This window comes from Rhinolophus hipposideros (assembly GCF_964194185.1).
Source record: "Rhinolophus hipposideros genome assembly, chromosome: 7".
Taxonomy (NCBI): domain Eukaryota; kingdom Metazoa; phylum Chordata; class Mammalia; order Chiroptera; family Rhinolophidae; genus Rhinolophus; species Rhinolophus hipposideros.
The window spans coordinates 11,908,841-11,933,947 of NC_138053.1; the positions used below are offsets into that span (position 1 = coordinate 11,908,841).

General features: G+C 39.6%; 1 protein-coding gene across 1 annotated transcript in view; it reads right to left on the minus strand.

The window, feature by feature from the left end:
* Window positions 1-4,425: 4,425 nt before the first annotated feature.
* CCDC192 (coiled-coil domain containing 192) overlaps window positions 4,426-25,107 on the minus strand; it is a gene marked incomplete at both ends in the record, with an annotated part of 197,527 nt that continues 176,845 nt past the window's right edge. The window contains one exon of the mRNA XM_081053803.1: window positions 4,426-4,712. Within this exon, the coding sequence (XP_080909929.1) occupies window positions 4,426-4,712 (287 nt within the window). The remainder of the gene's footprint in view (window positions 4,713-25,107) is intronic.

The following is a 25,107-nucleotide window of genomic DNA, read 5'->3' on the forward strand; positions in this document are numbered from 1 at the left end:
GTGTAAATATTAGTCATGTTCCTATATACATAACTGCTGGCTAGTAAATGCAGGTCTCTAACAAGATAATGGGGTATCCACTGTAGCGTGCTGTTTCTTTCACCATCACTATACCAACTTCATTCAAATAGGAGCTAACCAGTAGGGCACACCGTTTGATTACAAGGCCAAAGATTATGTTATCAGCTTTTTTATTTTAACTAGAACTCACTTTTGTCATGGTTTGGACCCCATATGACAAAAAGCTGGGACTGGACTAGTTCTTTCTCATTCTGCTGTCACACTTTACCTGCGATATTATCATTCTGTAAAAAAGGTGACATCACATAAAGAACTCTTGATGAAGCTTATTTGTGACATTGAAGAAAATGGACTCAAGAGTTATTAGACATACGTTGTGTGATTTTTCCATTCAATAACAGAGGGTTGGGTATTATTGGATTTGAGCACTAAGTGTCCTTCTTTGTTAAACAATAAAAAAAAGCAAATAAATGTAAACCTCATAGATGGAAGTGGTTAGATAATTAAATGTCATCTTGCCACAGGTTCATGCCATTGGGAATGTACTGCAGATCTGATGCCAAATGATCAATTTCTCTGGGAATCTGGGAATAAGACCTAGTTTGGTTTGGTTTTACCACAAAAGTCCTGATTTCATTAGGAATGGGAAATCTCATGACCAGCCCTGTCTTGCTTTGAACTTTGTCCCAGTGCACTAGTATTTTTATTTTAAAAAGGTTATTTCCTTCTTGAACTTGATTTTCCTCTATTAGCAAAAAAGCACTCTGGTGTCTGGGAAATATTAATAAAAAATTTTGTTGTAATAGCAGGGAAAATTATAATGATTTATTCTTTACAATGTACTTTTTCCTTTTAATTTTTGGGGGTTTGTCTAATTTTTCAAATTACGTGAGTCAGACTTTTTAAATCTCAGAAATTTGATATTCCAAGAACTTTAAAATGTTTTCTTACTTCTTTTGGAATAATTTTGTCTTTCCAGTCCCTATACTTGATAACTGCCAAATAAATATTATTTTGACATAGGCCTGCAATATTCATCAACACTCCTCTATTTATTGCATTAAAGCAAAAATTCTTTATTTCAGTGTAATGTAGAAACAAATGATGTGTTTTGGGATAAGCACAAAGGAGATAATCAAAACTTGATTGAATTCATTCTTTCCCAGAAGTGCATTTAGGCAGAAACTATAGTTTCTTTGCTTTTGTTGAACTCCATTGAATCTGAGGGCACTCCTGTCAGATTTCTGGGCCCATTACTCCAATGTCTGGCTTTCCTGCTAGTCTTTAATAAGTCTGTTGCTATGATTTAAGCTTCCTATATTCATAATAGTGCAATTAAATGGTTAAATCCAACCTTTATTTAAATTGGTTAGACATATCACACATTCAGTTTTAAGTTTCTCTCTAAGAAGAGTTAATGCCTGGTGAAAAAAGAAGATTGAAACTTTTCATATATCTCTGTCAATGTTTTGAGAATATTAGAGAATGGCTTGAGTTCCTTGTTAAATATTTTATTTTTCTGAATTTCCAGTTATTGTTGAACCAGATACATAACCTGATGATTTGCATTAAAGAAGTAGAGTCATTAGCATGCTAATCACTTTGTGATATTTACACCAGATATTTTAAAGATCAGTAGAGTACAACCCAACTTATTCCTGAGAAAATAAGACTTTGGCTTATAGTATAGGCTATAATCTGATTTTGTTTGTCTGAATCAGGCCTTCAGCACAACTGGAAGCATACTACTCAATTCCCTGGAGGAATGGGAGAAAATGAAAATAAACTTTGGGGGCCATACAATGGCAGAAATGTTCAGTTGAGAATGTGAAATTTTCCACTTAGACATGCCTTGGAGTCCAGTAACGCCTCTTCCCACCCCACCCCCTACCTCAGTAAAATCTCAATATTTAAAGAATTTTTATTACTAAGGTGTCACTAACAGAGAGTAGTCTAGTCACCTTTGGGCCAAATCTCCTTCCCACTTCTGATTTGGAGATAACCTAGACCGGAGTCAAGATCAGCTTGTTGTAAAGATGGTTTTGCAGGGTAATATGATCCTTGAGGCTTCCTTCTTCAGTGTCTGGTCCTTGGCTATTTAGAGGTGACAGGCTCAATTAATTATTAACTGCAGTTCCACTTCTGTCTCTTATTTTATCTTCACTGTAAGGCTGCTTTCCTGATGAGGGCTAGCCAGGGGAAGTCAATCTAGAAGTTATCATCACCCTATCTGGAATGTAATGGGATTTTCTTTTTCTTTCACCCTCCGCCCCCTCCCCACACACACTTTGTATCTAGCTCACCCTCAATCTTTGATAAAATAAAGAGATAGAGACTTGATCATAGTAACACATCAAAACTGAGGAGGTGATAGTTGGTCTTTGAGATAGTCCACTGCTAACCAACTGAAAGATTTAAAGCTGTCTCACAGAAATACACAGCAAGGATATGCCAACCCTCACCATGATGTTGGAAACAATGGGCAGAACTTCAAGACTGGAACGGGGAGACCTAGTTGGTGTCAGAGAAATTGAAAAGACCAAGGGGATTATGGGATTTGAGGAGGTGAGAATGAGGGACTAGGCAGAAGGGATTTCTGAAGTGGATTTTGTAGGGGCTGAAGTAGATTCCATGGAAAAGTTTCTTTTGGAGCCAAGGAGAAGTGCTTTGCATCCCTTCCGGGGTGGGCATGCATTTGTGACCAGGGGGGTGTACGTTGTTTTCATTTCGGATAAGGGACTGCACCTGTACATACTTGCAGACATTTCAGGTGAAACTCTGAGGTTATAAATATAGGAAGATTCTAATTGTGTAGGAAGACAGAACCTACTGATAGAACTCTTGTCTTTTTCCTTTTTCAGTGATCCTCTAGAGTCAATATTACAAACCTATTTTGAGTCCAAAATCCTATTACCTTTTTTAAAAAAGTCAGGTTTAGAAACTGTTTTGGAGCTCGTCAGAATCCATAATCACATTGTACACTAGTTACATACTGTAGAAGACTTCTTACCTGGTTTGCAAGGAGAAGTTCTTCCGGGGATAGTCTTTTAATCTAAAGCCAGCCCTAAACCAGTGTGTTTTAAAATGTAGTTCCTGGAATACATTTATCAGGAATACCATACGTGTTTGTTAAAATGTACATTCCTGGGCTACATAACAGAGCCCAGGATTATGCATTCTTACTGATCACTCAGGCTTACATTTGAGAACCTCTGCTAAAGCAGTGTTAATCAGGTTCACTCATGTTCACCCACATTCTCTCTTCCATTTTCCATCTCTCATTACAATCACCCTTACATTGAAGGAGACTCATGTGTGTCTGTGAACTGCTGGATAATAAAAATTGTGATTCTCATGTTTGCTATCATATTTGCAACATCTATTATTGTGTCTGGTAGATAGAAGAGTTTCAGTGGGTATTTGTTAAACTGGTTGAATTAAATCAAGAAGTAGTAATACAATCAGACTCATGGGAGAGCTAGAGTCATGGTATAAGAGGAGAGTAAAAACTAAGTATTAAAGTCTTCCTAAAAGTTAGTGCCTAGCTGTTTCCTTTGGGTGGGAAATAGTTCATCTGAGGGGGATGCATGAAGAGGAATATGATCTATGATTCTTTCTATTCCATTAATTACAGGGTAGCTTTCCTTTTCCATCCTCTATTTTTCCTGATATTATTTTGTGCTGTTCATAGCTCCTTGGTACAATCAGAATAAAGAAGTATATTTTGCTTTAATCTTAGTAGCAAGACTAAGTAGCTCCTAAGGGAAAAATCAGTGTTTTGTGTTTTCCCAAGGAGATGCTGTCCCAGGACACTTTTCCCAAAGGACTGCGCTCTGATTCATCCATTCTTTATTTCTTTTGATTGCTTTGGTTTTATTTCATTTCTACCCTTGCTGAATATTAATAAAATACATGCCGTAAAGAAATACATTCTAGAGGACCAGAAAAGACAGACTTCATGGCTGTTTACTCGGCTGGCAGTGATTTGGCTCTTCTGTACCCTAAGGTTCCCCAGTTTGAAGCTTGCCCTCCATGACAGCTTAATGTTCACAGCTGAGCTGCATACAAAAATGGGACTGGTGCCATCCCTTCCTTGCAGTGTGACAAACCTGGCAAAAGTATGATGCTAAGTTTTTTTACCATCTCTCTAGTTTTGTGGTTTTCCCTCTCCCGCTGTTACCAGGAATGTCTGAAAACATAGTATTCTACAGCTGTGTGGATTACGTGACTCCCGATGCCTAACATTCCGTGTTTATTTCTGAACACTTCCTTTTGTTTCCTTCCAATATGAACATTACAAGATATATTCAAACCCGTGAGTTTTCCAGTGAGGAGACAAATTGGGTTCTAGACTTTACCTTGACAAGATTTAGTGAACTTTTATTGTTTTCTTACTGCGAATCTTTACATATCCCCATCAGAGACCACAGGACTGATGCTATTATTAATGAAAATGGGGGCTTCTTGTAAACATTCTTGAGAGTCCTTGACCTCTTGGAAAGGATGGGCCCCCAGCTCAGCTTCTAGCTGCTGAATCTTCTTTTCCTTTTCCTCTAAAACTTCTTCCAGCTGAGTTATCTTCTCAGTTTGCAAGGAAACCTGGGTCGACAACTCCATAATCAAGCTAATTTTTCGATCACCTTCTTCCACAGGTGGGAGACTGCCACAGGACTCTTCCGGTGAGTTGTCTTCTAAAGCAAACAAGAAAAAAAAGTCTGAGCAGTTTTAATTGAATTTCCCAGAACTCAAAGAGAGGGAAGATGAAAAGCTTCATTTCTCACGTTCTTAAAAGAGAACACAGATGTTGCGTCATCTGGTCAGATATACTGAGAATGGAATCTGGATCCAGTAAGGGGAAAGATTCTGGGTGCTCATGAAAAAAGAACTTGGAAGCCTCTGGAGAGGGAGGAGAATCAGTCTTTGCCAACTCTTTTTTATACATATTTAACTTTCAATTAACCATGGGAATGGGCTGTCCTTGAAGATCCAGTCTACAAACAACAGCTATCCCAGGTTTCATGTTATTCTTTTCCCTAAGAATCTTTCACAAGAGCTATTGTTAAGTAGAAATATGCTTCCATTTGAATTTTAATTCAACTGAGAAAAAAGGTCATTGCTCCTTCTGGGAGAAGTAAATGAGAATAGACTAGTTTTTTAACCCAAGTCTGCTTTAGAGTCGGCAGGGGTATAATTTGAGGCAATCTAGGAAAGCTCTATTAGCATGGCATCTCATACAGAGATTCTTTTATGCTTTTTAGTGTTTCTTAATAAAATCACAAATACTTCCTGGACATAAAAGCTTATCCTTTAACAATTTCTATCAGCTAGCTCCTGAGTAAGGAGGGAGAGTGAGGCTCCAACAAATAGATAAAAGATTTCGTGGCTGGCAGCAGAGAATCCTTGAAAACAAATCTTCCAAGACTATCAAAACAATTTAGCTGCTGAAAGCAAATCCCATTCTACTAGACTTTGTAGTACCATCCTCCTTACCGCTCTCATTCTGAAAGTTCTACCGTTAAAATCACTTCTCTGAGTTACATAAAAGGCAGTCTTCAGCTACAAGAAGTAAGGGACATCAGAGTTTGGGTACAATTGCAGGAATAATTGAGCCAGTGGCATATGGATGAATCTGACACACTGTCTTGACAGTTGATTGCTATAATGGAAGGTTCAGCATTTATTCAACCCTCAGTGGTAACAAACCCCACAGCTGCACCCAAGTGAAACTTAACTATTAGTCCAGGATACAAAAGCCTGTAACTGTTGTGTACCTGCACACCTGCTAGTGATGGAACAGCTTTGCTCTGTTAGTCCATGCAAGCGTGTAATCACTCATTTCTCAGCAAATAAGACTAATGGGCAGTCATCAGTCTCCTGAGGCATCACAGGGTGAAAGCTTGTGCACCAAGTTGCACAGCAGGCAGGATGCTGTTGGCCTCACAGAAATGATGAAGGGAGGGGTCAAACTAGTCTCTGCTCTTAGAAATTATTATTAGCAATATGCTGCCTTTTAAGAATCCACGGAAAAATGTTTATTCTGAACATTTCAACTTCTAACAATATTTGAGGAGATGGTGGTATGGGGAAAGAGCCAGGAGTGCAGTTTCCAGGCTCTTGGCCTCACGTGGAAAGTGCTGGCTCAGGTAGTAAATGGCCATCAACTGTGATTGGATGGCCATCAGCTGTGGCTAGTTGGCCGTCAGCTGTAACCAGTGAGTCACTGGCCACTAATATAACTGGCGTGGCTACGCTAGCAGAAAATGGGGGCTAGAAAGAAGATGGTGGCTGAGCTAGCAAGAGAGGATTGCAGTTGGCAAGTGAGGTTGGTTGGCAGAGACAAGTGGATGGTGGGTTGAAGATAGTGTGGCTCCTGCTTCCTGTGTCTCCAGCCCAGCCGCCAGCAAGAATATAATGACTCCTCTATCTATGGCTCTGTCGGTGTTTCTTTTTGACCTCACCATATCCTGTATCCTTATGTGGGGAGCAGGACCAGAGACCCTGCGTGCCACCCCGCATGACTGTGGTTTGAGTATTTTTTTAAAAAAGCAATGAACAAAAATCTCAGATCTCAAAGGGGCATTTAGTTTGTTGCCTCTCTAATAAGTCCCGTGTTTTCAGGCCCTGGATGGGGAGTCCATATGGTGGTAGGCCTTACTCATCTGAGGCTCTTTTTATCTGGCTAGAACTGTGCTATCCACACTGGTAGACACTAGTCACATGTGACCATTAAGTAACTGAATGTGGCTGGTCTGAATTGAGATGAGCTTTAAGTATAAAATACGTATTTGTTTTGGGAGACTTAGTTTGAAAAAAATGAGTAATATTTCATTAAATATAAAAACATTGATTGTGTATTAAAATATTTGGGATATATTGTGTCAAGATACATTTTATGAATTAATTTCACTCATCTGTTTTTACTTTTTGAAAAATATGGCTACTAGAAAATTTAACAATATTATTGTGGCTCGCATTTGTGCCTCTCATTATTTTTCTACTGAATAGTGCTGGGCTGATTTCCTTTTGGATGAGCGCTCTCTGAAACCAAGGTGGATGTATTCTTTTTACATGCCTCTAATTAACATATAGCCTTGTTGTTTGGGAGGGAGGATCACTGATCCTCAGCCATTAGCACATAGAGCAACTTTCTGTTGCCACAGTAGGTGGACGCATGGAAATCTGGGATTGATAGAATGTGTTCTTATGGGTTAAAATGAGTTCCAACAGGAGGGGAAAGAAAAGATGGGAAGTGGCAGAAAGGGGCAATGAGAAGATGCTGAGGAAAGGAGTGGGGTGCAGGACCGGAAGCCTGGGCCTTAGTGAGGCTCAGGGATGGAGGGGTGCCCTGGGGCACCTGTCTTTGTGTGAGTTTGTCTGTCACCTTCTCCTCTCTCTTGAGTTCTCCTTCTGTCCTCTTTCCTCAGTTTTTCCCTCCTTTCTACCAATTTGCACAATGAAGAAAGGAGTTTAGTGCCATTCCAGAAGGCAAACTGGTCAAAAGGTTTTTTTTTTCTTTTTTTTTTAAATAATGCAATATAAGTACAATACTTTGTTTACCCAATTCTAGTGATAAAGGGACAAAAATGCAGCAGGGTGGCATTACATAGGCAAATATAGACCCGAGATCTCCATCTTCTGTCTCTGCTGTCTCAGAAAAGAACAGTAGTAGAAAAAGAGAGTCAGAATGTCTTGATCTGCTCAGGCTGCCATAACAAAATACCGTAGACTGAGTGGCTTAAACAACAGAAATTAATTTTGCTATAGTTCTGGAGGCTGGAAGTACAAGATCAAGGTGCCAGCATGGTCCAGTTCTGGTAAGAATTCTCTTCCTGGTTTGCAGACAGCTACCTTTTTGTTGTGTTCTCATACGGCAGAGAGAGAGAGATCACAAGCTCTCTGATGTTTCTCCTTATCAGGGCATAAATCTCATGAAGAGGGCCCCATTCTCATGACCTTATTTAAATGTAATTAATTCCCAAAAGCGACATCTGCAAATATTAATACATTGGGGGGTTAAGGATTCAACATATGATGGGGGTTGGGGGTAGCACAATTCAGTCCATAGCACAGGGAGAACACAATTGGAAAAGGAATAGAGAAGGAAGATGAAACTGAAAAAGGAGAGATGGCACGAGGCCTTTGATTCCTACTGTATTGTTTTCATAAATGAAAATGCTGGTAAGGAGGTAAACTAAGGAATATATACACCAAAAAAGAAATTTCTCTTACAGGAATGTTTTACTATTGAATGACCTCTTTACACATAAAACAAAAATATTTTTGTTCCATTTCTAAACATGTTACAAATATCAAAAGTGTTTTAAATTCAACAAAGCAGGGGATTCTGGCAGCTTCTCATGCGATATATAGTGGAAATAGCCCAAGGCCATAGTTTTCCAGACTCTACCACTAACCTTAGCATGACCTGTCCTGAACTGCTCTTTCCTAGTTCAGTCTTCCTCATCTGGAAGGAATGTGTGTCCTAAGGTCCCAACAGCTCCACTTGTCCCCAAAGCTCAGACACCTGTGGTCTTTCCTACGCATTCACTAGCAGCTCAGATGGTCTTGCCAAGGATGTGGCTGCCTAAGGCTTGATGTTTTGTCATCTGAACAGGTAATCTTAGGCTTAATCTCATACCCAGAGGCTCAAGGAGAACCGGACAAGAGAGATACTTTTTATCTGTCTAGGGGCAAATCAAGATAGTCACAGGCAAGATAGGAACTCATTAAAATTGCTACTGTTGTGGAAGTTTCCATAAGCACACACCATTTTTCATGATTTCCGCTTTTTTCCACTTAAAATAGGTGAGTGCAGGTAAGAATGGGGGCCGAGAGGCATGGCAAAGAGGAGACAGGAGAGGGCTAATGGTAGTTGGGTACAGATGTCTAAAAAGATTTAGAAAGAGGACAGATACGCAGGGCGTTCTGCCTGCAGACAGACCAGGCTATGCCGACTTTTCTGTGTCAACCTTGAAAGATGAAAGGCCCAGAAGATACTGTGACATTTACCTCTGGCCATTTCCAGCTTCTCATTCTTCATACTGTAAGTCCGTTCATGCTCTTAGCAGAGGGCCACATGTGAGTTGTGTCAAAAATGACTAAATAGTTCACAGCAGAAGTAATTCTAGTTTAAGTAGTAGCTTAGAAACTTAGAGTTGGACACTGCATTTTAGGAGTGATATGGTTTCACCTGCACAGGAATTATTTCTGCAGTGTCCCTCACTGATGACTTTAAAAGTGAGTGACTCTCAGACATTGGTGTCCCTCAGGCTCTTGATAGGTCAGCTGCCAATAGTAATCAATGAGTAAAACTGGTGTTTTGCCATCACGCAGCTATAGTCATAGAGCTATTAGACAGGTTTGGTAGGTTGTGACGGTCAGACTGAGAGGACAGCAGGCTACAATTTGCTACTGATCATCAGGAAAGATGTGGTATAATAAAGACCAGGTTAAAAGACCTACAACTCATGGAAACCTTGCCTGGTGAATCCAGTAAGTTTGTGGATTTGTGTAAACAGTGATACAGTGCTGAAGGGTGGCCCACTGAATAGTTGGAAAGCTATTTTTTTCTCTTTTCAGATTTTCTAAATCTTTCAAAAAAGAGTGTTCCGTTTTGATCCCTTCACGTACGCCACCACCCAAAATTGTTCACCACACGGAGAAATGCCAAGAACCAATGATCTGGTTTCTGATTTAAATACCTCTGACAATGGGATGCGCGCTTGTTCCCAGTGGCGTCTCAGGTATCCTTCATGGTCATCTTTTCATTCATTCATTCCCTCATTCATTCATTCCCTCATTCATTCATTCATTCACTCACTCAGTGATTAGTTATTGAGACATTGTGACACACAGAATGGAATCACATGCTCCTACAGTCACATCTCCACAGTTGGGCGGGGAAGAAGCAACACTGACTTAGACCCTAAAGAACAGTCAGGATTTAGCCTAAACAAACACCTCTGCTGGGCACTCACTTGTGACTCCTTCCTTTTCTCTCTGCTTTTCAAGCTAGTGACCAAGGTTGCCAACTATTTACTCAAGAAGAAAGACTGTGACCGGTGAGATGATTAAATACCTCATTCCACCAGAGCCACCCAGGATTAGTGTTTGGCCTGAAAGACTATGTCAGTTTCCTCCTCTGTACAAAAGCCCATCACTCTGACTCACCTTCATGCTGGTTTTGAAAGCTGTGTATATTTCTAAGTAACCGCAGGAAGCCCAGTTTCATCTGTTGCCATACTTGGACTTGAAAACTGGCACATCCTTGTAAATACATCCCTCTTACTACTTTCATTTAAAAAAAAATGATGAGAAAACCTTCCTAGTTGTCTAATCTTCTCTAGACTTTTACAATGAGCATTTGAGAACAGTAATTCTCTGGAATAAACGATTCACTTATTTTTTTTGCATTTTTGTAGCACAAATATTTTACCTCTTACAGATCAGCTTAGTCTTCCTTCTTGAAGATTTCTCCATCCTCCCCCTTCAATGTTTTTATTTGTACAGAGACCAACCTCTCTAGTGCCAGGGACCGAGTTTGAAGGGTTTTCCATTACTTGCCAATAATGCTGGGAACACTTAGAATATATCTGAAGTTGGCATGTATTTGTTGATTTGGAAAAACTAAGCAGTATCATAAGAACAGATTTAACTGGCAAATAAGTTCGGTCAGTTAAAAGAATTAAAATACAGTGTGATAGTTCCTAGGAATTTTCCATACGTATCACAAAATTTTCCATTTCATAGTGATGACCATTCTTATAACAGGATTACATTTTAGAGGAGTATATGAGGTGCAATGGCAGATTGGAGCAAATACATATTTTCACCTAGCAATAGTCCAACAGCCCCATACCTAAGAGCTTAAAAATACCTGTTTTAATAGTGCTTTAGAGGGAACAAGATAGTTGCAACTATGATGGAAAGGCTGCAGCCCTAATGACATGGGGGAAGTAAGTGCCCTGAAGAGCAATGAGATCAGAGCCTTTAGGACACTTGGGGGGCGGGGAGGGAACCACTTAGGAAAAACAAGAAGTGAGAGAGATGGTGTAGGAAGCAGGTGTTGTTTGGGCCTCAGGCAGACGCTGTGTTCTCAGCACTCCCCAGAGCCAGTGTGAGAGGTCTGGCTGATATGAATGCTGTGAGGACTTGTTTAGTGTCTGGAGACAGGGTAGGATGAGACTCACCGAGCTTGCATCGCTCCTGTGATGGTGGGATGCTCTCCCTGTAAGACGTGTGGGAGCGAAACAGACCGAGGGGAAGCAGATTCCTAGCCTCCTTCCTAAGCTCACTTTGAGGCATGAGTGCCCTGTAATGCCCCCTCTCCCAGCTTGCCATTTATTGAAATGGTTAATTCTCTTGCCTAGCTCGTGTAGCTGAAGCATTGCAGTAGCTTCCTATCTGGCTACACTGTTTCTGCTACTGTGCTCTCTGTCTGGTTTCAACTCTGCACAGAGAGGTCCCATTAAAATATAAGTTGGGTCGTGACACAGTTTTGTCCAAAATCCTCCTATGATTTTTCATCTCAGTCAGACTAGAAACCCAAGTGCTTACACTGCATGGTCCTGTGTGATGGGCCCCCCCTTTACCTCCCTGACACACCTCCTAGTCCTCCTCTCCTCATTCATTCTGCCACATTCCCACTATCCTCGTTCCTAACAGACCAGGCCTGCTCGCACCCCAGGGATTTTGCACCTCCTATTGCCTTTGCTGGGATGATTGTACCCCTGATGTATATATGGCTGGCTCTCTCATTTCCTTCAGGTTTTTGCACAATCACCTTCACACAATGAAGCCTTCCCTGCCATCTTGCCTGCAATTTCAACCTGATCCCCATTGCTAAACACATCAAATCCGTTTTCCTGTTCTGTGTTTTTTTTATTGCCTTAATGCTTTTGTTTCTTTTTTAACATTTAAAAAAATTAGTTTTGGGTGCACAAAACAATGTAATAGTTAGACATTTATTATTTATCTGTTTTGACTGACACACCTTATCTGACTACTCTGTGTTTTTATCTTGGTGGTCTCTCGCCCCACATTTGAATGAAAGCTCTGTGAGGACAGCGCTTTTTGATTATTTTGTTCACTACTGTATCCTCTGTGCCTAAAGCAGTGCTCGGCACATTTGTTAAGTCATTTGTTAAGTGAGTGAATGAATGAAAGTTAAGTACATATGTGATACAAATCACCATAGCGCGACTGGTCCAGAGGTTTCAATGGGTGTAGCATTAGAATGTTCCCAGATTTCTTCCTCAGGCACATACATATATTTTTTTCCACACAAAGTTTTTCATTACTGTATTTTCTAAAAAGATAATAAAGTGTTGTAATTATACACATTGCACTTAACAACTCAGAGTTTGTTTTTTTAATAGAAAAATGAAAAAGTTAGAATAGATCTCTTCCAGGTCTGTGCCTTACGAGTACATTCCATGAATGATAACAATGCTTCTCTAAGCTGGCACCTGGAAGCTTCACTGCTGAAATTCTGCTTGAGGGAATCTAATAAGAGGATGTCTGGGAGTCTATATTTTTACAAAGCTCTCCAGGTAATTCAGATGATCATCCAGGTTTTTGCAAGTGAATTTCTGCTGTCCTACACTAGGCGCGGAGAACTAAGCTTTGGGCTAAATCCTAAAAGGTAGGCCAGAAATCTCCCAGGCAAGCCTCTTCTTGACAGGTCTGCAGTACCCACAGCGGGAGAAGAGAGAACACATCTAATACCCTCTGTGCCGCTCCCTTGTTACCTGACATGGCTCTGCCTGTAAATGTTACTCTCACCGAATGCATTGATGGTCCACATGACAACCAATCCTCCTCTAATTAGCTTAAAGCTCAGCATCATCTTGCCAGTTCTAACTTGGCTAAATTATCTCCAGAATATCCGGAGAAAATGAGCAACATTTGGGGTTTAGTTTAGTTTTTGCTTCTGTTTCTGTTTCCCAGTGGATAGATGGATCCCTTTCCTCACTAGTGGTCTGGAGAGCAGTCTTTCTTTTCTTCCCCATGAGGAGTGGGTGGGGAAAGGAGTGCATGAGAGGAGATGGGAGAGATCACTCCTTGGGGTGAAGCCCAGTGACTCCCCAGCTTCCATAAGAGTTTACCCGCTATCCCCGCCATGCAGGGAGAGAGTGAATCCCCTTCTGCTGATCTGAATCCAGGGTTTTCTTCTTGGAGCTTGCTGGAGTCAGCTAATATGTCCATAAAGACGTGTAAAAACATTACTACAGAAAGATGTGTGGAACCTTGGCAGTAGCTTGGGTGATCGGGAGGGTTGTCTTTGTGGAAAAGAAGTGAGGACATCACAAAGATGAATATAGACAGTTACGCGGTGGGAAGTGGGGGCCACAGCCTGGTAGGCAGCGTGCAATGCTGTTTCCCACCTTGTGTCTAGACCACTAGGGCAAAGTGTGTTATTAGGGTGAACGTAGGACAGCATAGGTTAACTTAGTCCATAGCTCCCTTTCAGGGGCAGGGTTCCTTCCCATGTACTTCAGGGTCTCAGATCACCTCAGATTGTTCTAAAGGAGTTTTTGACAAGGTTGACAAATAACACACACACTGTCAGCGTAATGATGTACCTGAGCTATGCCAAGAGGATATCAGTCTAAGCAGAAGGAAAGTTTTTTTGTAAGCTCTCCTACCTCTTCCTATTAGCAGGACCTGAAGTCCCCTCCAGTAAGCCGGGCTCCTTTGACGAGAATGATAGATGAACACAAGAACTGACCGCCTGGCCAGAAACCAAAAGGTAAAAATGGATCCTGGTAGGAGAACAGGAAATTCAAGAGAGAGAGACCTAGGAGATTTTCAGAAAGGAACAAAAAGAAGAGATACTAGATAAGAGTTGTTTCTTTGCTTATCTGAAGTGGACTCGGTATGGACTCAACGTCAATTGGAGGAATAAAAGTAGAGATTATTTAGCATCATTTGGATTGCAGGTTGCACTAGACTGTCTAACAGATTACCCCCTGAGACGAAGTCCTTATAAAATGAGGAATGCCAAGTTAGTTTATTTGTATTAATTTTCAAAAGATGTTACAGTTTCTGGTGTGATATGGCATGGAGAAATAAAATGGTGCTGTATTAGTCACAGTATTGGCAGGGTTATTTTTTGATAATGACAATGAAAAGTAGTTGGCTTTTTATGTCTGTGTGTATGTGTGTGTGTGCGTGCATGTGCGTATGCTGAAAGATGGGATAAAGGATTCATCATTTTTGTTGATCAGGATTCACTTGTTTAAACGCTGCAAAGGAATGCGGTTTGTGAAGAGGGGGTATAAGTCATTTTGATTTTTCTGACTTGGCAGGGCTATTAAATGTCCCTGACAATAGAAGACTCATTTTTATGTGCAAAATTTTGAGTGACACGGACAACTGTACCTCAAAGCATCCTGTTCCTTCTCTTCCTTAAATCTTACCTTGTCCCTCATTTTCTTCCTTTTCATTAGTCCCAGGATGACGGTGATAGCACCATTGAATTTTACCAGCCCCCTAAGAATAGTATTAGATCTACACTTGGTACTCCTTGGCTGGAGTTAAGGAGTCTGTGCATAAGACGTAATAAATTGGGGCCAGCCCGGTGGCTCCGTTGGTTAAAGCATGGGCTCTCAAACACAAGGTTGCCGGTTCGACTCCCGCAAGGGATGGTGGGCTGCGCCTCCTGCAACTAGCTGCGCCTCCTGCAACTAGCTGCGCCTCCTGCAACTAGCTGCGCCTCCTGCAACTAGCTGCGCCTCCTGCAACTAGCAACGGCAACGGCAACTGGACCTGGAGCTGAGCTGCACCCTCCAGAACTACGATTGAAAGGACAACAACTTGACTTGGAAAAGTCCTGGAAGTACACACTGTTCCCCAACAAAGTCCTTTTCCCCTTCCCCAATAAAATCTTTTTTAAAAAAGATGTAATAAATTGCAAAAAGTACTATAGTGATGAAGACATTCAGAATCCTTCACCAAACTTTAGTTGACTCCTCTGACCCCTTTTCTTGACTAATCCTCAAGAGCCCAGTTGCAGCAAGAATCCTACCAAGTCACTTTAGAGATAATTCCCCCATCCTTGGTATCTAATCACTCTCAATATCTGATCCAATTTCTCACCCTCCACCATCCCCTCAAGTAATATCTGATCACCCCGGCCTGCCTGCCTTCTCCCCTTCGTCGTTTTCTATCCACCCATCTTGCCACTCTGATCCTTGGCTATAAATCCCCACTTTTCCTTGTTATACTCAGAGTTGAGCCAACTTCTCTTTCCTATTGTGATAGTCTTGACACCTGTCACAATAATCCTGAATAAATTCTTCCTTGCTGTATGAACAAATGTCAGAACAATATTTTCTTTAAAAATAGCACTTGAAGGACCACACAGAATTTGTTTGGGTTGTTCATTTACTTTGACCTGAAACACTAAAAATGATGAAATCAACTTCTGCTAGGCCTGGCCAAGTGGGATCTTCACGTCATCCGGAACAAACTCTCCAAATGTTGAACAGTCTATCATTTGAGAATGACATTGCTGAAATTCATTGTTGAGATTTTCACTTATGCGAAATATCAAGTAGTGAAAACTCCTAAGGCTCCATCCATAATTCTCAGCAAGCTTGTCAGAGTACTTGAGAGATAGAGATGTACGGTAGACAGAATAATGTCCACAAAGATATCCAGAATAATGGCCCTCCAAAGATGTCCCCAAAACCTGTGAGTATGTCACCTTATAAAACAAAAAAGGGCTTTGCCTATGAGATTAAGTTAAGGATTTTGAGATGGGAAGATTATCCTAGATTATCTGGGAGGGCCAAATGTAATCACAAGGGTCCTTTATAAGAAGGAGGTGGTATGTCAGAGTCAGAGAGAAATTTCTAAAGAGGCTGCACTGCTGGCTTTGAAGATGGAGAAAGGGGCCACAAGCCAAAGAATGCAAGTGGCAGAAGCTGAAAAAGGCAAAGAAACGGATCCTCCCTTACGTCTGCCATAAGGAACACAGCCTTGATTTTAGCCCGGGACACCTATGTGGACTTCTGACATCCAGAACTATACGATAATCAATTTGTGTTGTTTTTAAGCAACTTAACTTGTGGTAGTTTATTACAGCAATAATAGGAAACAATTACAGAGGGAAAAACTAATATCTGAGTAATGAGAAAAAACTGTCCATTATGGGAGGCCCAGAAAGCTCATTTGGGTGCAGTGTCACCAGTGGACTTCGATTTCAACTAAGGGCAGCTGAGGTTTTCCAAACATCTAGAGAAGTCTGGATTCCAGAGCTTCCTTCATTCTCTGGAATCTTATCCCATTATTATTCCCTCCTCCTCATAAATGTTAACCTTTCTTCTGGTTCCAAACTAGGGAACTTACTCAATTAAAACCATCTTAAAAAGGAAATCAAACCCTTTCAGTACTTACTACCTCTTCAGCTATTGCTCATTCACTGTTCTACCCTTTGCGGTCAGATCTCTTGGAAGAATTATCTATACTCTGAGTCCCTTTCCTCGTATTTTTCTCATGTTAACCCATTGTACTCTACCTTTTGTTTTCAATTACATTGCTAAACTTGGCCACGCTGAGGTTACAAAATCCCATGGACTTGCTTCAGTGTTCATCTTAAATGACCTCTGAACATTTACCACTGTTGACATCCCCCCCTTAAAAGACCCTTTCTTTGACTTCCGTAATGTGACACTTTTTTCCTCCAAACTTTCCGACTTCTCTTTGGTCTCATTTTGTGGGGTCCTCCTCAGAGCAATTACTGCACGGAGATCCTTACATTTTTGGTCTTAAACTTTCTTCTTTCTCTTCATAATGGAAGATAATGGATAATCTCTTCATAATGGAGCTAATTTTCATTAGCTCCTATAGCCTTGGTTTCAATCTATTTGTGTGAATGATGCCCATATGTACAACTCTGGGTTAGATCTGAGCTCTGGACCCTGCCACCCTCCAGTGATATATCTTGTAAATATCTCAGGTACAATATGTACAAAACTGAACTCATTATCTAACCTCCAAAGTTGATCTTCCACTGTTTACCAGTAAAATGGTGTCACCATGCACCTACTTGCTAAGGTCAGACACCTGAGAGTTACTTTAGATTTCTCCTTTGTTCTTCTATGCTCTTCCATCCATCATATCACGAAGTTCTGCTGATTTAAACTCTTAACTTTGTCTAATTGCCTCCAACCCATTAGGTCAGGCAATATGCTCTCGCAACGTCCTTCACTTCTGTGCCCTTGTAATTCTTATTCAAAAATTATGTTCTTAATCTCTATGGGGTACTATTTTATTAAGGACTTTTCCAAACTCCATTATTTCCTCCTCAGCTTTAGTTATGTTATGAAAATGTAATAGGTGGCCAAGAGGAACTAACAAGCTGGAACCCCTTATCAAATGATACAAATGGGCTTTATAGTGGCACACCTGAGCACTGGACATTTGTTGTTGGAATCTACAGGGTTCAATTCAAAAGAGACCAAGAGAAAAGGGGGTTGTAGAGAAGGAGCCACAAAAGTGGTTTAAGTGTGTGAGATGCAATAGCAGAGTTGTACTAGGTAAAAAAAACCATCAAAGTGGGGGAGCCCTTGCACACTTGGCAGAAATAACTCACAAAAATGACCACTGCTTATCAATCTTACCTCCTATACAAGCAATCATATGTAACTTGGTTTTTATTCATTCTTTCACTTTTATTTTGGGCAACTTCCTATTAGTTTAAATTTTAAAGTAATGTGACGACAGTAAAAAACTGACTTGGGGATGGGTGAGGGTCAGGGATGTCTGTGCTACATTGTTAAATTGGCAGCATAAAAATGCCCTGTTTTTGAGGACAGCCTGTGGAACACAGTTCTTTCAATTCTTTCTCCCAGTGGAATGCCATTCCAATTTTATCAGCTTGATTATATTTTTTTGAAATTTCAAGATGTAATTTCATCTTGAAATTACAAAAGATGATTCAAAAGTGATAGAGAAATTCCCCAAGAGGGAACTCAAACAAGCTTTTCTTTATTTAGGAAATATGATATTTGGTACAAATGTTAATTTTCATAGATGTTTTCCCGTTCGTTACCTAATTTATCACATGAATTATATGCCTTGAAAATATTATCAAAGCTAATGGTAAAGGAGTTATTTTTAGATTGGACTTAAATCCAATGCACTTTAGAGAAGCACAAAATATTATCTAGGAGACTCGTGAAACACTCAACAAAATGCTTCTATTCTGATACTGGGAAGTTATATATATTTTGGATGTATTCTACAAAAATATTAGAAAAATGATATTTATAATTTTTGGAGGTGTAAAAGAACTTCCACAACTATGATTTTCCTTTTTCCATAGCCCTTCCTTCATAAGCATAAGACAAGAGGAAAAGAGAGGAGAAAGGGAAATGATGAAAGAATTGAACATTTACAGAGCACCTACTTTATGTCATTTTACTAAGAATTTGTGTAGCAATCACACCAAAGCAGAGTAAATGTTTACCTTTGTTTCTATTATTATGACCAATACCACTTGAATCCTTGTATAGGAGCAGATCTTAAATATGTAGGCCACTGTTCAACCTCATTGCCACCCCCCTGCCCTACCCTCACCCCGCTGTCAGATATTCATGTAAGCCTTGTCCCATGGGCATATCCTCTTGATCTGGGGCTACAACATATCCATGGGGGTCATATTCTAAGCATTTCTCAATTGTTTATGGAATGTTCCTAACTTTAAAAGAATAAAACATCAGGCTTGGCATCTCATTCTTTTTTGTTTCCATCTATTATTAATTTCAGGTCTGGAAAATGCTAAGGTAATAGGAATCTTAGGACTTGGCAGCGGGATTACAGTTAAGACTTGTGGGCATTTGTTCTGGCTGCCTTCCAAGATGATCCTCCCAGTGTCTTTGCTTCTCACCACCTGGATAAACAAAGGCTTAGGGACACAGTAATTTTCAGCAGGCCAAGTTCTCATTTTGTCTCGAGTTGAAGATATAGAAAGTATTTAAATTTAATCTGCATTACGTATTAATTGGTCACTTCTAGTCTTTCAATCAGTGAAATTAAACCTTAAAATGAGAAAGTGTGCCTAAAACTATAAAAGTATCTGTATTTTGAAGACTCAGATTGGGTTTAATCAATCAGGTAAGGCGATTTTTACTTGGACAATCAATATCGTCTTTGCCTGTGCCAGGGTGATTTCAACTGCAACTAATAGGACATATGACTATCAGTAAATTATACAATGGGGAGTTTATTATTGCACATAAGGTAAAGTCTGGGGAATTCCAGGCTTAGCTCATTCTGTGGCTCAAGGAAGCCAGGTTGGCTTTTCTTAGATTCTCTTGTTTTTCCTAATTACAAGTAGCTGTATTCTTCCCAGGACATTGTCTAAAATTTGGAAAAGAAAGGAAAGTCTTGTCTTGTCCCCCCTTTTTAAGAGTTAGGAAATCTTCCATGATGATCACAGCAGAATTAGCCTTATGTTTATATATATTGTGTCCATGGTTATATCCTATTCCTAAAGCAGCCCTTGACAAGGAAATAGAATCACCATGACTGATTAAGACTAATAAACATTAACACTTTGGGGTGCGTGGGGAGGATCCCTGAATCACATTATCTGCCTGAATTACGAATAAAATTGGGGTTCTTCTAAGGAAGGAGGAAGAATAGTATCTTTTGTGTAGGTGACTAATAATGCGTGCCATTGTGAACAAAACTTTTTATATAAAATGCCAACTATAATAGTCTGTCATTCAGTACTATTTTTGTTGCAAAAAATCTGAAAGCCTAACCCTAACTGCCTTAAGAAATGTAGGGGGAAGAAAAGAAACTTTCCTCTAACCTTAAGGTTCTTTTGGCTGGTCAAGTAGACATGAGACAGATTAGCAAGAGAAAATAACCAAATTTAATACATACTTATATATAGAATTCCACATACATGAAAGGGTTAGAAACCCCACTTGCAGGAGAGGACATAAAGGGAATATAGGCATATAATACTTTCTGAGGTAGGGAAGAGGTAAGGTGCTCTGGGGGCTTCAAAGAACCATTGCAGGACATGAGATAAGCAGACGTTTAGTAAATGGAAGTTTGTCCCGCCCTACACACAGGTCAAAAGAGGTTATCTCTGATAATCTATTATGGACAAGGCCTCTAATTCAAGTTCTTCCAAGTAGTCAAGGGAGGGGGTAGCAGTTTCTCCTGAGCCTGCAGCTAAAGCTGCCTTTAGCTCAAATAATCCGCATACCACAGAAGCACATTTTGCGGTGACTAGCTCTGAACCCCCACAGTTGTAAAGAGAATATTTTGAGATAGGGCTACTTTCAGGCAAGACTTGAACTAGTAGATCTAATAATGTAATCGAAGATCTTTTGGTCTCTCTGCTTCTTTATGTCAGCTTCTTTTTAAGCCTGTGTACTATTCTTGGTAGCCAGATGACTGCCACTGCCTTCCTTCTTCCTTCTATCCAAAGAACATCTCTACCTGTATCTACTACTGAAAAACAGGAGGCTGTTCTTTCCCATAAACTTCAATAAATATCCCTCACATTCCATTGGTTCATATTAGGTTATAAACTCATCTTTGAACAAATGGATGGGTTATGCAATTGATGTTTAAGCTCATAACATTGTCACTCATTTAAAGCAATGCAATTTATAACAATGATTTTCTGATAGAAGTGAAAAGAAGTTAAGGAGAAAAGTGAATGAATGAATTAATCAATTATAAGTTTCATATTGTAACCATTTTCCTAGCAAGAGTTCCAATAAGTTAAATAATTGTTGTCTGGAAAATAGCTTAAAATAAAGCAAATCATAAAAATCAAATTTATACGAAAGATCTAGTAAAAGCCACACCAGTATCAAAATTCTAGCAGAGTAAGAAGATGCAATTTATTGGTTTTGATAAAGACTAAGAAGTTTTTCATTGTGACATTTTGAGATTGGGGGAAATTGAATTACTTTTTGGCCAAAGAACTCATATGGAATTCAATTAATTTAGGTTCAAATCTGGCTCTGATATTTGTTTACCATTTGAAGAGTTTTACAATCTAAATAAGTAAGAAATATTTTTAGTAGCATGTACTTTTTAGTGCGTAGTGATGTTTGATGACAGGAATGTCAACATTTCTAAAATGGTTACTGTATACATCACTAAGTAAAAAAGTATATACATATTCTCAAATATACCTTTGGACTAATTAATAGTATATAAGGGCCAGGAAATGAATTAACATAATTCAGTATGGGAAGGAAGAGAAGGCAGCTCCCAAATGAGGCAAGAGAAGGGTTCAGGGCCTATACCCACACGGATGGCCACTATAATAATTTCCTAAAATCTTGGACAAATCAGCCCCCTGTGTGTCAGCCTCTTTATTTATCAAACACAAATATTAATCCATATAATCAATGAAAAAATTTCCTGACTCTAGAATTCTGTGATGGTATTAGGGATGTTGGACTTCTGGGCATATATTCTAAACTATTTTGGTACTTCATATAATGTACTGTTAGTTTACATGTTCAGCTTCTTATGCCTAGTGTAATAGATCATACTGCATTCGTATTGTGCAGTTGTGGGGACATGACAAGTGCTTGATTCTTGTTGGGTTAAATTGAAGGCAATGATGATGATTATGAGTGTCTTCTTCAATAGATGGTGGATAGGAGTGAATAGGTTACTTAGCATTCCTCTAATGTCATTATGACCCCAAATATAGAAACACAGCCAAAAGGATCAAAGCTGGGCAGAAAGAACGTGGTTAATACTTCTTTAGCTTTTTCAGCTTCCTGGAAATTACGAGCCTTATTGATGATAAACCACAAAGTTATAACTTTGCATGTGAGTCTCCCCAACAGGGAAAATAAGAATGTTGCCAAGTGGGAATTTCAATTAAAATTGAAAAAAATTCTTAAAATTAGTTTCATATTAATAACTGGTATAATTAATGTTGAAATGCCAATAGGACAACTTAAATCCTCAAATAATCATCTCTCTGCAAGAATGGTATAGGTGTGCAGGTGCGTAACTCTGCATGTGTAAACATGTGTCTGTGTGGTCCAAGAATATCCAGAGAGGAAGTAGATAATGTGACATGGAAGTAAGAGGGTAAGTGGCTACTATTCAATGGGGAATTCTTTATCTGGACTTACCCGAAAGTTACACTCTCTGTCACAGTAGTCCATTCGAATTCCACAGAACAGAATAGAATGAAGTGACAGAGGAATGGAGAAACGGAGAGTCAGATCTAGTGAGGCAGCATAGTAGAGGGAAAAGCTACAGGAATGAGAAGTCACTGGGCAATTTTGTGAGGATGCTTTTAAAAATAGGGACTCTGTCCTGTGCAGTAGCAAAGTAGAATCTGCTATGCGACTTCAGTGAGAAAGACTTTGTGCCTTGAGGGAGAAATTTTCACAACTGAAGATACAAGAAACTGGGACAGTGCAAGACATAGGAGAGCATGGTGCATCTTGCCGAGCTATGGCAATGATACAAAATATGAACAGGCCCAGGAAGGAGTTGTTTTTTAATCCACAAATTCTTTAATGAATAGGATTGGATTTTAATACGAGAACTACATGATTTGCTCAACGTAAATTTAAAAAGCTGTGTATAGTTGGTTTTATCGTGTGGTTTTAGGCCTTCTCAATCCTTTCATCTTTACAAAGTTCTGAGTCAAAGAACCCTTCAGATATTGTTAGAGATAGGCATGGGAATGAGTTGGAAGCACCTGACCCTAGCAATCAAGTACTTGGAGTGGTAAAACTGGATAAGCAGCATCATTTCCAAGTGCTGCTTGAATAAGGCCTGATCCTATCTGGATGTGTCACACATTCCATGTAAATTATAAATACAACATATAAACATGACGAGGAATCAGTGGAGACCAGTTAAAATAATACATTCAACCAAATGCAAAGTTGTTAACCTCCCCTTCATTAATGCTACACTTTTATACAAAACAAATTAACATAAAACTTTGATTTAATAAAAATGGATTGACATCAACTAAGAGAAAAATGTAAATAAGTAAAATAATACAAATTAGCATTTCTGAACGGGACTCATTTATTTTGTGGTTTTTTTGGAGATTTAGACTCATTCATTCATTCTACAAATTTCCTATTACACACGTTTCTAAGTTAGGCCTTGGGGATGAAACAGTGACTATAAACCAATCTCCACCCTCAAGTAAAAAATTTAATGTTCAGTTCCTCTTATGTTATTATAATAAGCTTGTCTGTGTGCATAATCTGTTAATCGGCCCAATTTCAGGATAAAGAATTGCAGATGTTTTCTAATACAAAAGCCATTTCACGAAGAAAGCAAGCGTCTCAAGAAGTATTATAGTGTCATTAAATGTAAAACATACCCCTTAGTTTCCTATAGATGAAAGGAATGTGAATAGAATGATATATAAAAGCTGTTTTCTTTGTGTAGAACATAAAACTATATTCTTAATATTTGGGGAAGAGAGCAATCTGTGTTTAAAGTAGGGACCCTCCAATCACTTGCTGTGTGAACTTGGCAGAGTTATTTAAACTTTCTGTACTTTAGTTTCTTTATCTGTAAATAGGCCTATTAATACATCAGTACAGTACCTCATAGTACTGTAAGAGACTTACATGGGGTAATTCAGATTCAATTCTTAGAATAATGCTCACACATACTAATTGCTCAAGAAATGTTATCTAGATTATTGGTATTGTCTATCTACTATTTCTAAGCACACTCCCCAAATATAACTTCCCCATCTTCCTGTAAATCAATTGATGTTTCTGTTTTCATTCTTTTCCTTTTTCTTTATTTTTTAAAGATTTTATTGGAGAAGGGGAACAGGACTTTACTGGGGAACAGTGTGTACTTCCAGGACTTTTTCCAAGTCAAGTTGTTGTTTTTTCAATCTTAGTTGTAGAGGGTGCCGTTCAGCTCCAGGTCCAGTTGCCATTGTTAGTTGCAGGGGGCACAGCCCACCATCCCTGGCGGGAATCGAACCGGCAACATTGTGGTTGAGAGCCCACTGGCCCATGTGGAGATGGAACAAACAGCCTTCGGCGTTAGGAGCACAGAGCTCGAACCGCCTGAGCCACCGGGCCACCGGGCCGGCCCCTAATGTTTCTTCTTAATAGAATGGTCGAGTAGAACTTTCCATTTGTACAGGTTCACAATTTCATAGCTTTATTTCCCAAGTCCTGAAAGCTCTGCAAAATGAGTTTTTCATGACTCATCTGGTGGCAAAATCTGACCTGACCTGATCTGAATTAATTTGGCAGCAAAATCTGATCTGAACTAATGGGAAGCTATTTCTAGTATTTACACATCTCATTCAGTATAAATATTGATGTATTTGATTATGGAATATTGTCCCACACCCTATTGGGATTACCTTTCAAATGTGAAAAATTCTGCCTTCTGAAACATTGTGCCCCCAAGTTTCAGATAAGAAATTGTAGACCTATACTAGTCAGAGTAGACAGTAGAGAAGAGACTTCCATCTGTGGCTGTGCAAGCAAGATTTGTTCAGCAGCGATGTGAGTTTCTTCAATTATAAACATCCTGAAGCAGTCCGTTCTCCAAATGCAAAAAATGCGAAACTTGTTTCCCTGCGCGTGACATTTATTATCACTAGGTCAATCTTCCCTCCTACTTGTTCTCTCTGCTATAATTTGCAAGGAGCAGTTATTTTGGTTTTAGAACATTTATCAAGCTATCATAATTCTACCTCTCCGCTAATTATTTTCCCCTTCCCCTAATCTCTATCCACATTCATGTCCCATAAAGTACACGTCAAAATCATCTCAACTTGTTGGGTCGAAGTATATATCCCCTCAACCCTGTTCTTGGTAGCTTTTCCCATTTCCCCCCTCCTGGCGTAAATCAAGGAATCAAGAAGGATGAGTCGTGCAGCACATTAACTCCATTTTGCCCTCCAGCACATGAGCCACAGATTGGAAGACCAGCCTAGTCTTCAGGCAGTTCATCCCGTTTTATCTCAGGAATTTCACAGCAGATCCCAATCTAAACTACCTATTCTTTTTAAAGATCTCGAGAGCTATCTAGGACAAAATTCTTCTAAGGCTTCTTCCTGTCTGTCTCCAGGGA